At 55.5% G+C, this 12,540-nt stretch overlaps 1 protein-coding gene across 1 annotated transcript in view; it reads right to left on the reverse strand.

Moving 5' to 3' along the window:
- Positions 1 to 2,938: 2,938 nt before the first annotated feature.
- Positions 2,939 to 12,540, reverse strand: part of LOC125319229 (olfactory receptor 14I1-like) — a 55,221-nt gene continuing 45,619 nt past the window's right edge. Inside the window, exon 2 of the mRNA XM_048290341.1 lies at positions 2,939 to 3,953. Within this exon, the coding sequence (XP_048146298.1) occupies positions 2,992 to 3,930 (939 nt within the window). The 5' untranslated portion in view covers positions 3,931 to 3,953 and the 3' untranslated portion in view covers positions 2,939 to 2,991. The remainder of the gene's footprint in view (positions 3,954 to 12,540) is intronic.

The raw sequence follows: 12,540 nt of genomic DNA on the forward strand, positions 1-12,540 counted from the left end.
CCTGGATGGGCAAGGAGCTTTTGAAGGAACTAAGGGAAAAAAGAGGGTGCATCATCTTTGGAAGGAGGGTCAGGGGTCTCAGGAAATGTTTAAGGGAGTTTTTAGGTGATGTAGGAAAAGAATTAAACAGGCAAAAGCCCAGTTAGAACTCAATCTGGCCACTTCTGTGAAGGACAATAAAATATATTTTTATAAACACATTAATGGCAAAAGGAAGGGCAAGGAGAACCTCCATTGTCTGTTAGATGGGGGAGGGAATTTAGTAAAAAAAGATGAGGAAAAGGCTGAGCTACTTAACCCCTTCTTTGCCTCAGTTTCCAACATTAAGACAGGTCGTCCTCAGGACAAGTGGCCTCCTGGGCTGGTAGATGGGGACAGGGAGCAGAACAGCCCCTGTAATCCAGGAGGAAGCAGCTGGTGACTGCTGAGCCCCTCAGATGCTCACAGGTGTCTCTGGGAGCAGATGGGATCCATCCTAGGGGGATGAGGGAGCTGCTGGATGAGCTCCCCAAGCCGCTCTCCATCATTTACCATCAGCCCTGGCTCACCGGGGAGCTCCCAGAGGACTGGAGGTGCCAATGTGACCCCATCCACAAGAAGGGCTGGAAGGAGGATCTGGGCAACTCCAGGCCTGTCAGCCTGACCTCGGTGCCCGGCAAGGTTATGGAACAGATCACCCTGAGTGCCATCCCACGGCACCTACAGGGTGGCCGAGGGATCAGACCCAGCCAGCGTGGATTTCAGTGTCTTCACTGATGATCTGGATGAGGGCATTGAGTCCACCACCAGCAAATCTGCAGATGACACCAAGCTGGGTGCCAGTGTGGATCTGCTGGAGGGTAGGAGGGCTCTGCACAGGGACCTGCACAGGCTGGATCCAGGGCCCAAATCCAACCATGGGAGGTTCAACAAGACCAAGTGCCAGGTCCTGCACTTTGGCCACAACAACCCCTGCAGCGCTACAGGCTGGGGACAGAGTGGCTGGAAAGCGGCCAGGCAGAAAGGGACCTGGGGGCACTGATGGACAGCAGGCTGGACATGAGCCAGCAGTGTGCCCATGTGGCCAAGAAGGGCAATGGCTCCTGGCCTGGATCAGGAATGGAGTGGCCAGCAGGACCAGGGCAGGGATTCTTCCCCTGGACTGGGCACTGCTGAGGCTGCACCTCGAGTGCTGTGTCCAGTTCTGGGCCCTCAATTTAGGAAGGACATTGAGGGGCTGGAGCGTGTCCAGAGAAGGGCAACAAGGCTGGTGAGGGGTCTGGAACACAAGTGCTGTGAGGAGCAGCTGAGGGAGCTGGGGTTGTTTACCCTGGAGAAGAGGAGGCTGAGGGGAGACAAGGAGGTGTCAGGGCACGGCTTGGGCTTGATGATGTCCAAGGTCTTTTCCAGCCTGGTTGATTCTGGGATTCTCTGAAACCCCCCTTGAAGCAGCTGCAGGATGAGCCCTGGGCCTCCTCTTCAGAAGGTCCAGCAGCCCCTGTCCCTCAGCTTCTCCACACGGGCCCCAAAGCCCATCCTGTCAGTCCTGCAGAGCCTCTCCAGCTCCTCCTCCCTGCCCCACAACAGGGAGCCCCACAGCCAGACACAGCAGCCCAGATGTGCCCCCCTGGCCTCTGGTGCCTCTGGCAAGGGAACAGCTCGAGGCACTGCAGGGCCCTGCAGACAATTCCTGCAGCACTTGTAGGATGATCCTGCTCCCCAAGGGACGTTCCCGTGGTGCCAAGGCAGGAACTGCAATGGGGAGTGGGGCCAGAGAGGAAAGGGCAAACAGGGCTGGGCTGTTTGCAGGGGAGGGGACAGCGATGGGCAAGAGCAAGAAATGTGGAGCAGGAGAGAGGAAAGAAAGCAAAGGTGAAGCAGAGGAAATGCTCAGGGCTGCTTGGGGGTGGCTGCCAGGCAGCCCTGGCTCTGAGCAACAACGTCTGCAGTGGGACAGGAAACTCAGAGCTGATGGGAACAAACTTTCTGGCTGACTTGAGAGGCCCCGACAAAGCTGAGTGGTTTCCCTGCCGTCCCCCAGCCCTTGCTGGCCCCCAGGGGCTGATGGCATTTGTGCTCACTCAGGTTCATCTCCCCACAGCAACAGCGTGGGGTGCTCACGCCTGGGCTGTGCAGTGCAAACAGGGGCTCCTGAGCCAGTCGTGCCGTGTGTGTGCCTGCAAGGATCCAGCCCCTCTCGGAGCTGGGGAGAGGCCAGGGCTGCAGAGGGGGGATGTTGCTGGCAGCTGCATGAGGCCGCTCTGGGACGCTGCCCTGGGGTGTCCAGCGCAGGGGGGATGGATCAGCCCCTGCTCTGCTGCTCCTTCCCGGCTCCCCCAGGGACCCTGCAGAGCACCAGCCATGCTGGTTGCCCCCACCCTGCCCACGGCCACCCTGGGGCTGCTCACGGGGGTTTTCTCTGCTCAGCACTGGCCTGGGCTGCTCTTGAGAGAGCCTGGGCAAGGAGCCTGCAGCCCCCAGGCCCTGCCCTGAGGCGTCAGCGCTGCCCCAGCAGTGCCCATGGCCTGTCCCTGCTGCAGCCCCGGCACTGCCAGCCCAGGGCTGGGAGCGAGCCCCAGAGCACTCAGGCCCTGCAGCAACACGAGGGCCAGGAGGGCAGCGGGGCAGTGGCACGGGAGCAGCACTGGCAGCACCAAGGGCTGCTGCTCCTGGCCACAGCTGCTGTGCCCCCCTGATCTGCCCCCAGCTCTGCACACAGACATTGCTGCTGCAGCTCCACACAAGGCAACTAAAGGGGCATCTCTGCTGGAAACTTTGCTGGCAGATCCTTGAGTTCATTTAAAGGCACCGAGAGCACAGCTCCTCATTGACACAGGCTCGGGCCACAGCCAAGGTGGAGAGAAACAAAAGGAGAAAAGGAAGAAATATTGCCCTTGCTTTGTGGACAACAATAAATAACTAAAGACAGAAAAAATAACCCCAGAACCAAACCAACAAGAACTATCAAAGACGAGTTTTATTACAAGTGATTTGCAAAAATTGGCCAGCAGTTTAATGTTTCTTAAACCGTCCAGCGATCAGTGTCCACACTGCAGCCTTGAGCTCCTGGTTCCTCAGGCTGTAGATGAGGGGGTTCAGGACTGGAGGCAGCACCGAGTACAGAAGTGACAGGGCCAGATCCAGGGATGGGCAGGAGATGGAGGGGGGCTTCAGGTAGGCAAAAAAGGCAGTGCTGAGGAACAGGGAGAGCACGGCCAGGTGAGGGAGGCACGTGGAAAAGGCTTTGTGCCTTTGTCCCTGCTCAGAGGGGATCCTCAGCACGGCCCTGAAGATCTGCACATAGGAGAAAACCATGAACACAAAACATCCAAATAGCAAACAGACACTGAACACAATTATCCCAAGTTCCCTGAGGGAGCTGGAGTGTGAGCAGGAGAGCTTGAGGATGTGTGGGATTTCACAGAAGAACTGGCCCAGGGCATTGCCCTGGCACAGGGGCAGGGAAAATGTATTGGCCGTGTGCAGCAGAGCAGTGAGAAAGGCACTGGCCCAGGCAGCTGCTGCCATGTGGGCACAAGCTCTGCTGCCCAGGAGGGTCCCGTAGTGCAGGGGTTTGCAGATGGACACGTAGCGGTCGTAGCACATGACAGTGAGGAGATAAAACTCTGCTGTGATGAAAAAGGCAAAGAAAAACACCTGAGCAGCACATCCTGAGTAGGAGATGCGGCTGGTGCCCCAGAGGGAATTGTGCATGGCTTTGGGGACAGTGGTGCAGATGGAGCCCAGGTCGGTGAGGGCCAGGTTGAGCAGGAAGAAGAACATGGGGCTGTGCAGGTGCTGGCCGCAGGCTCCGGCGCTGATGATGAGGCCGTTGCCCAGGAGGGCAGCCAGGGAGATGCCCAGGAAGAGGCAGAAGTGCAGGAGCTGCAGCTGCCGCGTGTCTGCCAATGGCAGCAGGAGGAAGTGGCTGATGGAGCTGCTGTTGGACATTTGCTGCCTCTGGCCATGGGCATCTGTTCTAGGAGGAGACAGTGACAAGTCAGGGGAGACTTTCCTGAGCAATGCCCAAGCCCTTTCTCCCAGCCCTGCCCCTGCCACTCTGAGCCATCCAATTTTCCTCTCTCAGAGCCCTTCCCTCAGCCCCGTGCCTGGAGCTCTGCTGGGATCTGGCCCCGTTGCCGTGACGAGCAGGGGCTGTGCCCGTGGACACCGAGGAATCAGCTCTGCTCTGCAGCAGTGGGGTCATGGGACAGGGGGACAGGGGCCAGTCCTGGGCTTGGACTTTGTCAAACAGAACTGCTCCTGAGGCAGAGGAGCTGGGCAGCATCTCCTGTGCCAGGGCTAAGGAATGGTGATGGCCAAAGGCACTTTGAGAGGGTTTCCTGCTGTGCCCAGGGAGAGCAGAGAGAGCTGAGCAATGCAAGAGCATTGGCTGGAACTCAGCGAAGGGTGAGGGGAGCTGCTCTGTCGCTCCATCTGTCCCCAGCTGCCCTTCCTGAGATCGAGGGCAGTCACTGTGTTTCCCTGAAAATCAGCCTGGCACAGCTGAGAGCAGAGGGACCCAGAGCAGAGCAAAGTGGCTCAGCCTTTCTCAGAGTCTCAGCCCCACTGCTGGCCAAGGACACTCCCGGCCCCAGTGTCCCCTGGCAGGCAGCTCACAGCTGGGATGGCATCCCGAGGGCACAGCGAGGGTCCTGTCCATGGCCCTGCTGGAGGAGAGCCGGCTCATTGCCAGCCTCCCAGCCCGGCCTGCCCAGAGCTCCCGGGGCACAGGGAGCTGGGACACCCCATTGCTGTGCTCAGCCTGCACAGGAGGAGCCCCAGGGCTGGGCCTGAGCCTGCAGCTGGAAGTGCCATTCCCAGAGAGCCCCTGAGCAGCGCCAGGAGCAGCTGAGCAGGGCAAGGACAGAGAGCCGGGCCCTGAGGAAAAGCCTTTCCCTGCGCAGCGCTGCCCAGCCCCTCCCGGGCAGCACCAGGGCAGGACAGTCGCCCTCAGGCCCCGGGCAGCAGGAACGGGCCCGTGGCCGCAGAGATGCCCTTCATCTCTGGTGCTGCTCTGCCGGCCCAGGAGGGCACTGAGGGCCCCGAGCCCCCGGGCTGAGGGCCCCGAGCCCCCGGGCTGAGGGCTGTGCTGGCTGCGAGGGGACACCGGAGCTGCGCTGCTCAGGGCGCTGTCTGCACTGCAGGGCAGCGCCGGGAGCTGCCACAGCTCCCCTCAGCAGGGCTGCCCTCAGCGCTGCCTCCCTCCCTCCCTGCCCACGGCTCTGCTGCTGGAGCTGTCCCAGCCGGGAGCTGCTCCTGCGGCCCGGGCTCCGTCCCTGCCGCTGCTGCCGGAGCCCAGCCCGGCCCCTGGGCCAGCCCTGCCCGGCAGCCGCTCGGGGCTGCGGGGATTCAAGAACAGCTCCCCCCGGCCTGGGCACCATGGAAAGGTGATGCTGGCTGCATCTGGAGGCTGGGGAGGTGCAGGCACTTGCTGAGGCTCCCAGGAATCCTCCGTGTGATGCTTTAAGAGCCTCAGGCCCTGCTCTGCCCTGCACAGCTGAGTTTCCATTCCCACCAAGCTGAGCCTGGGAGAAGTGGGAGCACAGATTGAGGAAAGCAGAGACTCAAGCAGAAATCCCATGCCCTGAATGTGCTCATGAAAAGCCCCTTCAGGAATGAGCTGGCCATGAGCTGGAGCTCTGAGCAGCCCTGGTCCCACAGCAGCCTCTCCACAGCAGCAGGACCTGCCCTGCAGGAGTCACTCCTTGCAGCCACAGCTCCCCTCCAGCGCCCATGGGGAGCTCCCAGGCAGGCTGAGAGCTGCCCCTGGCAGGTGGCAGATGCCCTGGCCTGGCAAAGTGCCCTCAGGACTGCAGGAGCTGCTCTGCAGGACAGCCCTGGGCACCCCTGGCTGCTGCTCCACCTTCACAGCCTGCAGCCGGCCCTGGCAGCAGGAGCCGTCCTGCCCTGTCCCTCTGACGGTGCCCAGGGCAGCCCCGCTCTGCAGCACATCCTCCCCCAAGCCAGGAACGGCAGCAGAGCCATCCTCACAGCCATGGCAGCCGTGTCATGGGCCAGCTTTAGAAGATCCCTGCAGCCAGAGGCTCACTGTGTCAGGAGTGGGGAAGATTTCTCCATGAATAAGCTCAGAATTGTCCTTCCAGCCGCTTTAAGCCTCTGTCTGCTTCACTCCTCTCAGGTACCTGCAGGCAGTGCCCTGAGCCCTGCTGGGCTGGGAAAGGAGCTGCTCATTAGGAGAAACGTCTTTTTGGTTGCCAGGAGCTGCCGCTGTGCCAGGAGCCCGGCCCAGCTCAGCAGCACAGACACAGCACAGGGACTGTAATGACCCTCTCGGGGCTCTGGTGTTGTTTACACTGGTCTCAGTCCCTGAGAGTGTGGTCCAAAAAACTTCTCAACAACTCAAAGTTAAACACTGAAGTTTCTTGAAGTTTTAATGGGTGCCACTGAGGGACAGGACTGAGAAAGTGTCCCCAGGTTCCAGTGAGAGCAGAACACTGCAGGCAGTGATGACAGGGGGGGACAAGCAAGGGAAAGGTGTCTCTGATGCTGAGCAAACGTGGATGTGTTTGAGGAATGCAAAGGGCCAAGGCCTGAGCCCCAGCCCCTGGCAAGGCAGATCTGTCCCTCCCTCAGTGCTCAGGGCTCTTGCCGGGGCACTGGGATGTGGGGATGGGCAGTGCCAAGGGCAGCACCATGGGGCGGCCCCTGCCAGGCTGCTGAGCAGGGACAAGGAGGCCCTGAGGCCCCAGGGCTGCAAGGGTCACTTGTCTCCTGCTGGCCTCAGGGCCAGGGCCAGCAGCCGTGGCCCAAGTGCTGCACAAGTTGGCTCTGTCAGGGCCTTGCAGCTGCTGCCCATCCCTCTGCCCTGTCCAGCCCAGGCTGTGCCACGCTGTCCCTGCCCTGCGCCTCTGTCCCTGCAGGCTGTCCTCATCCCCCCGGCTGCCCCACCTGGCTGGCCCCTTCCTTTGCTGGCAGCTCTGCCTCCTGCCTGCCTCTGCCTTGGCACACAAAGCCTTGCGCTTGATACCAAAAGGGTTCATGCCATTTTTACCGTGTCTGTGAACTTTTAGCAGAGGAACAAGGCATGCAGGGGCTGCTTTCCCAGCAGGGACGGTTGGAAGAGAAGAAGAAGACATCTGGCTCAAGGGTGCAGTGCTAGAAAAAACAAGGACTGAATCTGGGAACTTGGGGTGGGTTTTAAGGAAATGGGTGAATTGTAATACGCATGTAGCGACTGTATGCGAGCAACACACTTGTAGAGTCACGTGTCCACGTGAGGTTAGGAGTTATCCCCTGCTGGAGCTCAGGCCTGAATAAATGATGCTCTCTTTAACACCAAATTAGTGCTAAGGAGTCTTATGCTGATATTTCGGAGATTTGATGACAGCGGGGCCTCACAGAACCAAGGAGTCAACAGTGACACTGTGGGACCCCATGGAACCAATGGTCCATTGTCATAGTGCAGATCCAAGGATCCATGGTGGCACTGTGGAACCAAGGAGATGGTTGTTGACAGTATGAACGCTCATGGAACCATGAGCCACTGTGACACAGAGTGGCCACATGGAGCCAATGGGCCATTGTGACTCTGCAGATCCAAGGAGACCCTTGTGACTGAGGAACCTCATGGAACCAAGGGTCCATTGTGACACTGTGGGGCCCTGTGGAACCAAGGGGACCACAGTGACATTGAGGGGCTTCATGGAACAGTGGAGACCATTAGGACACTTTGGGACCCACTGGAACCGTGGGGCCATTGTGACACTGCAGAGCCTCCTATAACCAAGGGGCCATTATAGCACGGCAGGGCCTCATGGAATCAAGGGGACCATTGCGACCCTGTGGGGCTCCATGGGACCAAGGGTCCATTGTGACACAGTGGGGCCTCATGAAACCAAAGGGCCATTTTGACACTTTGAGGCCTTGTGAAACCAAAGGACCCTTGTGGCACTTCAGGGCCTTGTGGAACCAAGGCCACCATAGTGACACTGTGGGGCTCAATGGAACCAAGGGGCCCTTGTGACACTGTGGGGTCTCATGGAACCAATCTTCTACTGTGACCCTGCAGGGCCTTATGGAATCACGGAGATTGTTGTGACACCACAGGCCCTATGGAACCAAGGGGCCATTGTGACACTTTGCGGCCCCATGGAACCACGGAGTCCATTGTGACACTACAAGGCCTCAGGGAAGCAAGGAACCATTGGGACACTCTGGGACCTTCTCGGGCCAAGGGGCCGTTGTGTCACTGTGTGGCACCATGGAACCAAGGAGAGCATTGTGACACTCCAGGGCCCCATGGAACTAAGGATTCATGTAATGGTGTGAGGACTCATGGAATCAAAGGTCCATGGTGATATTGCGGGGCCTCATGGACCTGGGCAGCAATGGCAAATTGATTTCTCAGAGCTGCCCAGGAAAGGGGGAGATCGGTACCTGTTGGTGCTAACAGATTCCTTTTCAGGATGGCCAGAAGCTTTCCCCACCAGAACTGCCAAAGCACGAGAAGTAACAAAAGTATTGTTACAGGAAATAACACCGCATTTTGGAGTCCCAGCCACAATGTCCTCAGATAGAGGCCACACTTTATTTCAAAAATTGTGCAGCAAATTAATCACCACTGAGGCAGAGATTGGGAACTCCACACTCCAGATCATCCTCAGTCAAGTGGCCAAGTAGAGAAAATGAACCTTTTGATTAAGCAGCAAGTTACAAGATTTAGACAAGAGACAAAATTACCTTGGCCTCGGGTTCTTCCATTGCCATTATTACGAATTCAAACCAAGCCGAGAGTAAAAGAGAAATTGAGTCCATTTGAAATATTGTATGGGAGGCCATGCAGGGTCCAAGAAGGCATCACCCCCACCCAAGTAGGGGAGGAAACCCTACACAAATACATGATGGCCCTAAACAAACAGCTCAAAGAAATTGAAGAACATGCAGCTAGGGCTCGAAACAGAGAATCAGACGGAGCATTACATGATGTACAACCCGGAGATTATGTATATGTGAAATCTTTTGCAGAAAAGACCCCAGAACCACAGTGGGAAGGACCATTCCAGGTGCTCCTGACCACCTTTCCTGCAATCAGGATCAAAGAACAAGCTGCCTGGATTCATCATACCCGAGTGAAGAAGGCTCCTGAAAGATTCTGGAAATTCACGCTGAGTGACAATGAACTGAAATTAAAACTTACTCAGGAAAGTGAAGAGAGTGTGGGTGAAATGTTAGCATAGCTTAACACCTTTTAAAATGAATAGTCAAATGAGCATCATTTGGAAAATGGCAATTTTTGTGATTATTGTTGTAGCCATAGCTACTGAAGGAAATGCAACATTGCATGCATATAAGGTGACTGGTGTACAGAAATGCCAAAGGAAAGCTTATGACTTTCACTCTCGTCGGTCCCTGAGTCAGATGTTAAAAATTACAAATGCGACTGTTTGGGAAGGAAGGAACGTCTGGGGATGTGAATATGCATTCATTCAAGATGGATTCCATGGGGCTCACCAAGAACCCGTGAAATTTACCCAAATTGGCCCAGAATGCTGTGACAAATGCTTAACTGGCTGTTCTGAGTTCAGACTTAAAATAGAAAGATGTACAGTTAAAGATTTTAAACTTGACTTTAACATAACCCAAATTTGTGCTCAAGCTGAGGTTAAGGCACCTCCCATGTTTTGGATCCAAACTGCCCCATTTTGGCTCCAAAGTCCCCTTTTGGGACCAAACTCGTCCTTTTTGAGGCCAAATTCCCCTTTTTAGGGGTCAGGCTCCCATTTTTTTTAAATCCAAACTCCCCTTTTTAGGTTGAAACTGCCCCTTTTTGGTGCTCAAACCCTCAGCTTTGGGCCAAATTCTCCCTTTTTGGGTCCAAACTCCCATCTGGGAACCCAAATTCCCCTTTTTTGGCCCCAAATTCTCCCTTTTTGGACACAAACTCCCATTTTTTTTTGATCCAAACTGCCCCTTTTTGACTCCAAAATCCCCTTTTTGGGACAAAATTCCCCCTTTTTATGCTGAACTCTCATTTAGGGGTCAGTCTCTGAGGTTTTTTTAATCCAAACTCCCCTTTTTACGTCGAAACTGCCCCTTTTTGGTGCTCAAACCCCCAGCTTTGGGCCAAACTGTCCCTTTTGGGGCCAAACCCCCCGTTTTGAGTCCAAACTTCTCATCTGGACCCCCAAATTCCCCTTTTTCGGCCCCAAATTCTCCCTTTTTTGGATCCAAATGCCTATTTTGGGGAGCCAAACTCCCCTTTTTCTTCCTAAATGGCCCTTCTCAGCCCCAAATTTCCCCCCTGGATCTCATTGGGTCCCCTAGGTTGAACTTTTAGGGGTCAGAGTCCCACTGTTTTAAATCCAAATTCCCCTTTTTAGTTCAAAACTGCCCCTTTTTGGTGCTCAAACCCCCAGCTTTGAGCCAAACTGTCCCTTTTGAGTCCAACCTTCCCATCTGGGCACCCAAATGCCCCTTTTTTTCCCCAAATTCTCCCTTTTTGGACACAAACACCCATGTTTTGGATCCAAACTGCCTCTTTTTGGCTCCAAAGTCCCCTTTTTGGGACAAAATTCCCCCTTTTTGATGCTGAACTCCCATTTAGGGGTCAGGGTCCCAGGGTTTTTTTAATCCAAACTCCCCTTTTTAGGTCGAAACTGCCCCGTTTTGGTGCTCAAACCCCCAGCTTTGGGACAAACTGTCCCTTTTGGGGGCCAAACTCCCCTTTTTGGGTCCAAACTTCTCATCTGGGCACCCAAATGCCCCTTTTTTTCCCCAATTTCTCCCTTTTTGGGCACAAACTCCCATGTTTTGGATCCAAACTGTCCTTTTTTGGGTCCAAAGTCCCCCGCTTGGGACCAAACTCGTCCTTTTTGAGGCCAAATTCCCCTTTTTAGGGGTCAGAGTCCCTTTTTTTTTTAGTCCAAACTCCCCTTTTTAGGCTGAAACTGCCCCTTTTTGGTGCTCAAACTTCCAGTTTTGGGCTGAACTGTCCCTTTTTGGGTCCAAACTTCCCATCTGGGCACCCTAATTCCCCTTTTATGGACCAAAATTCCCCCTTTGTGGGCCCAAACTCCTATGTTTTTGATCTAAACTGCCTCTTTTTGGCTCCAAAGTCCCCTTTCTGGGACAAAATTCTCCCTTTTTTATTCTGAACTCCCATTTAGGGATCAGGCTTGTTGCAGTGGGGATACTGTAACGCGATGTATCAAACCAGGAGGCCCGTAGAAAATAAATATATCTATGGACAGACTCTTGGTAGATGTTTCAGAGATGTTTATTTCTCCAGCCGCATGGCCGGGGCTCTGCCGAGGAACTGCTCAATCCCCGGACCCGAGGGTCCTTGCCCGCGCAGGGGAACACAAAACAACCAATGGGGAAGGAGGCTGCCCAGGGGCAGGGAAACCCCATCTCTGTCCCAGGACCCCTCTCCCAGGGCTACATGGCAGGGGGAGGAGACCCCGACATTTCACCCGTTTTATTTTAATAAAAGAGATGTAAAACTTAACATTGAAAACAACAAGAACAGTTTCAAAACAAAACAAGCCACCCTCCTGAGTCTTTAAATGTCCAAAGAGATTCTGTGGAACATCTTAGGGCTGACAGAAGGGAGACAGAACTCTCTGAGCATGCTTTGTGGGGAAACTGGGGCAGGAGAGGGTTTCATTTCTTCCCCTTGTCATCCCCCACTCGGCATTGGAAAGGGATTTTTGGGGAAACAATTGGCAAAGGTATGGTTTTGTGAGGGAAACCATGGCTGAAAAAACGGATTGGGAATACACTGGGGGTAATAGGATATAGGGTAGAAGGGAAAGGTGGGATTAGGAAAGGGAGACTGTAGGGGGGGCTTATAATGGAGATATTGTCTAACATGACTGCGATTTTTAGCATATATACTGCCTTTTACAGGAACACCATCAGGCCCAGTGACCTGCGATGCTTGTAACCCTTTTCTACCTTGTACCATTTTGAATTCCACCACCTCTCCATCTCCCAAGCTTGGGATGCATTTTTCAGGGTTATTCTTTTTAATAGCAGTTCTATGAATGAATATGTCTTGCTGGTTGTCACATCTCGTTATAAAACCACACTTTTGTTTAACATTATACCATTTTACTATTCCTAAAACCTTAGCTACAACAGTATTTTCCTTTTTCCGAGTGGCTGCTGTTTTCTGTCTCGCTGCGTTCTTGCTTTCTCTTTTGCTGACTCCCATGTTGGAATTGCCAGGGCTGCTAGTGCTGCCAGGGCTGCCGGAGCTGCTCGTGCCTGCGCGCTCTTCCCGGGGTCACATTCGGGGCCGTGCGGGCCAGGCCGGGCCGCGCCGCTCAGTTCTCTGTGCGTCGCCTCCTCTGGTCGCAGCTTCGCTGCTGATGCCAGGCGCTGCATCCACGTCTTGGCCGGGTCCCCAAGCGACGACTCCCCCGTGCCCTGCTCCAGCGCGCGTTTCGGCTGGGCGCGGCTCCGCTCCACCGCTACCGCCGCCCGCTGCCGCCCACGCACCGCCCCTCTGGGTCGGGCGTTCATGGGGCTCACTCCACCACGCGCTGTGCGGGGCCGGGCGGGCACCTCCGGGTCGCGCTGCTCCCACCGCGCCTC

This window comes from Corvus hawaiiensis, chromosome 37, assembly GCF_020740725.1.
Source record: "Corvus hawaiiensis isolate bCorHaw1 chromosome 37, bCorHaw1.pri.cur, whole genome shotgun sequence".
Classification (NCBI taxonomy): domain Eukaryota; kingdom Metazoa; phylum Chordata; class Aves; order Passeriformes; family Corvidae; genus Corvus; species Corvus hawaiiensis.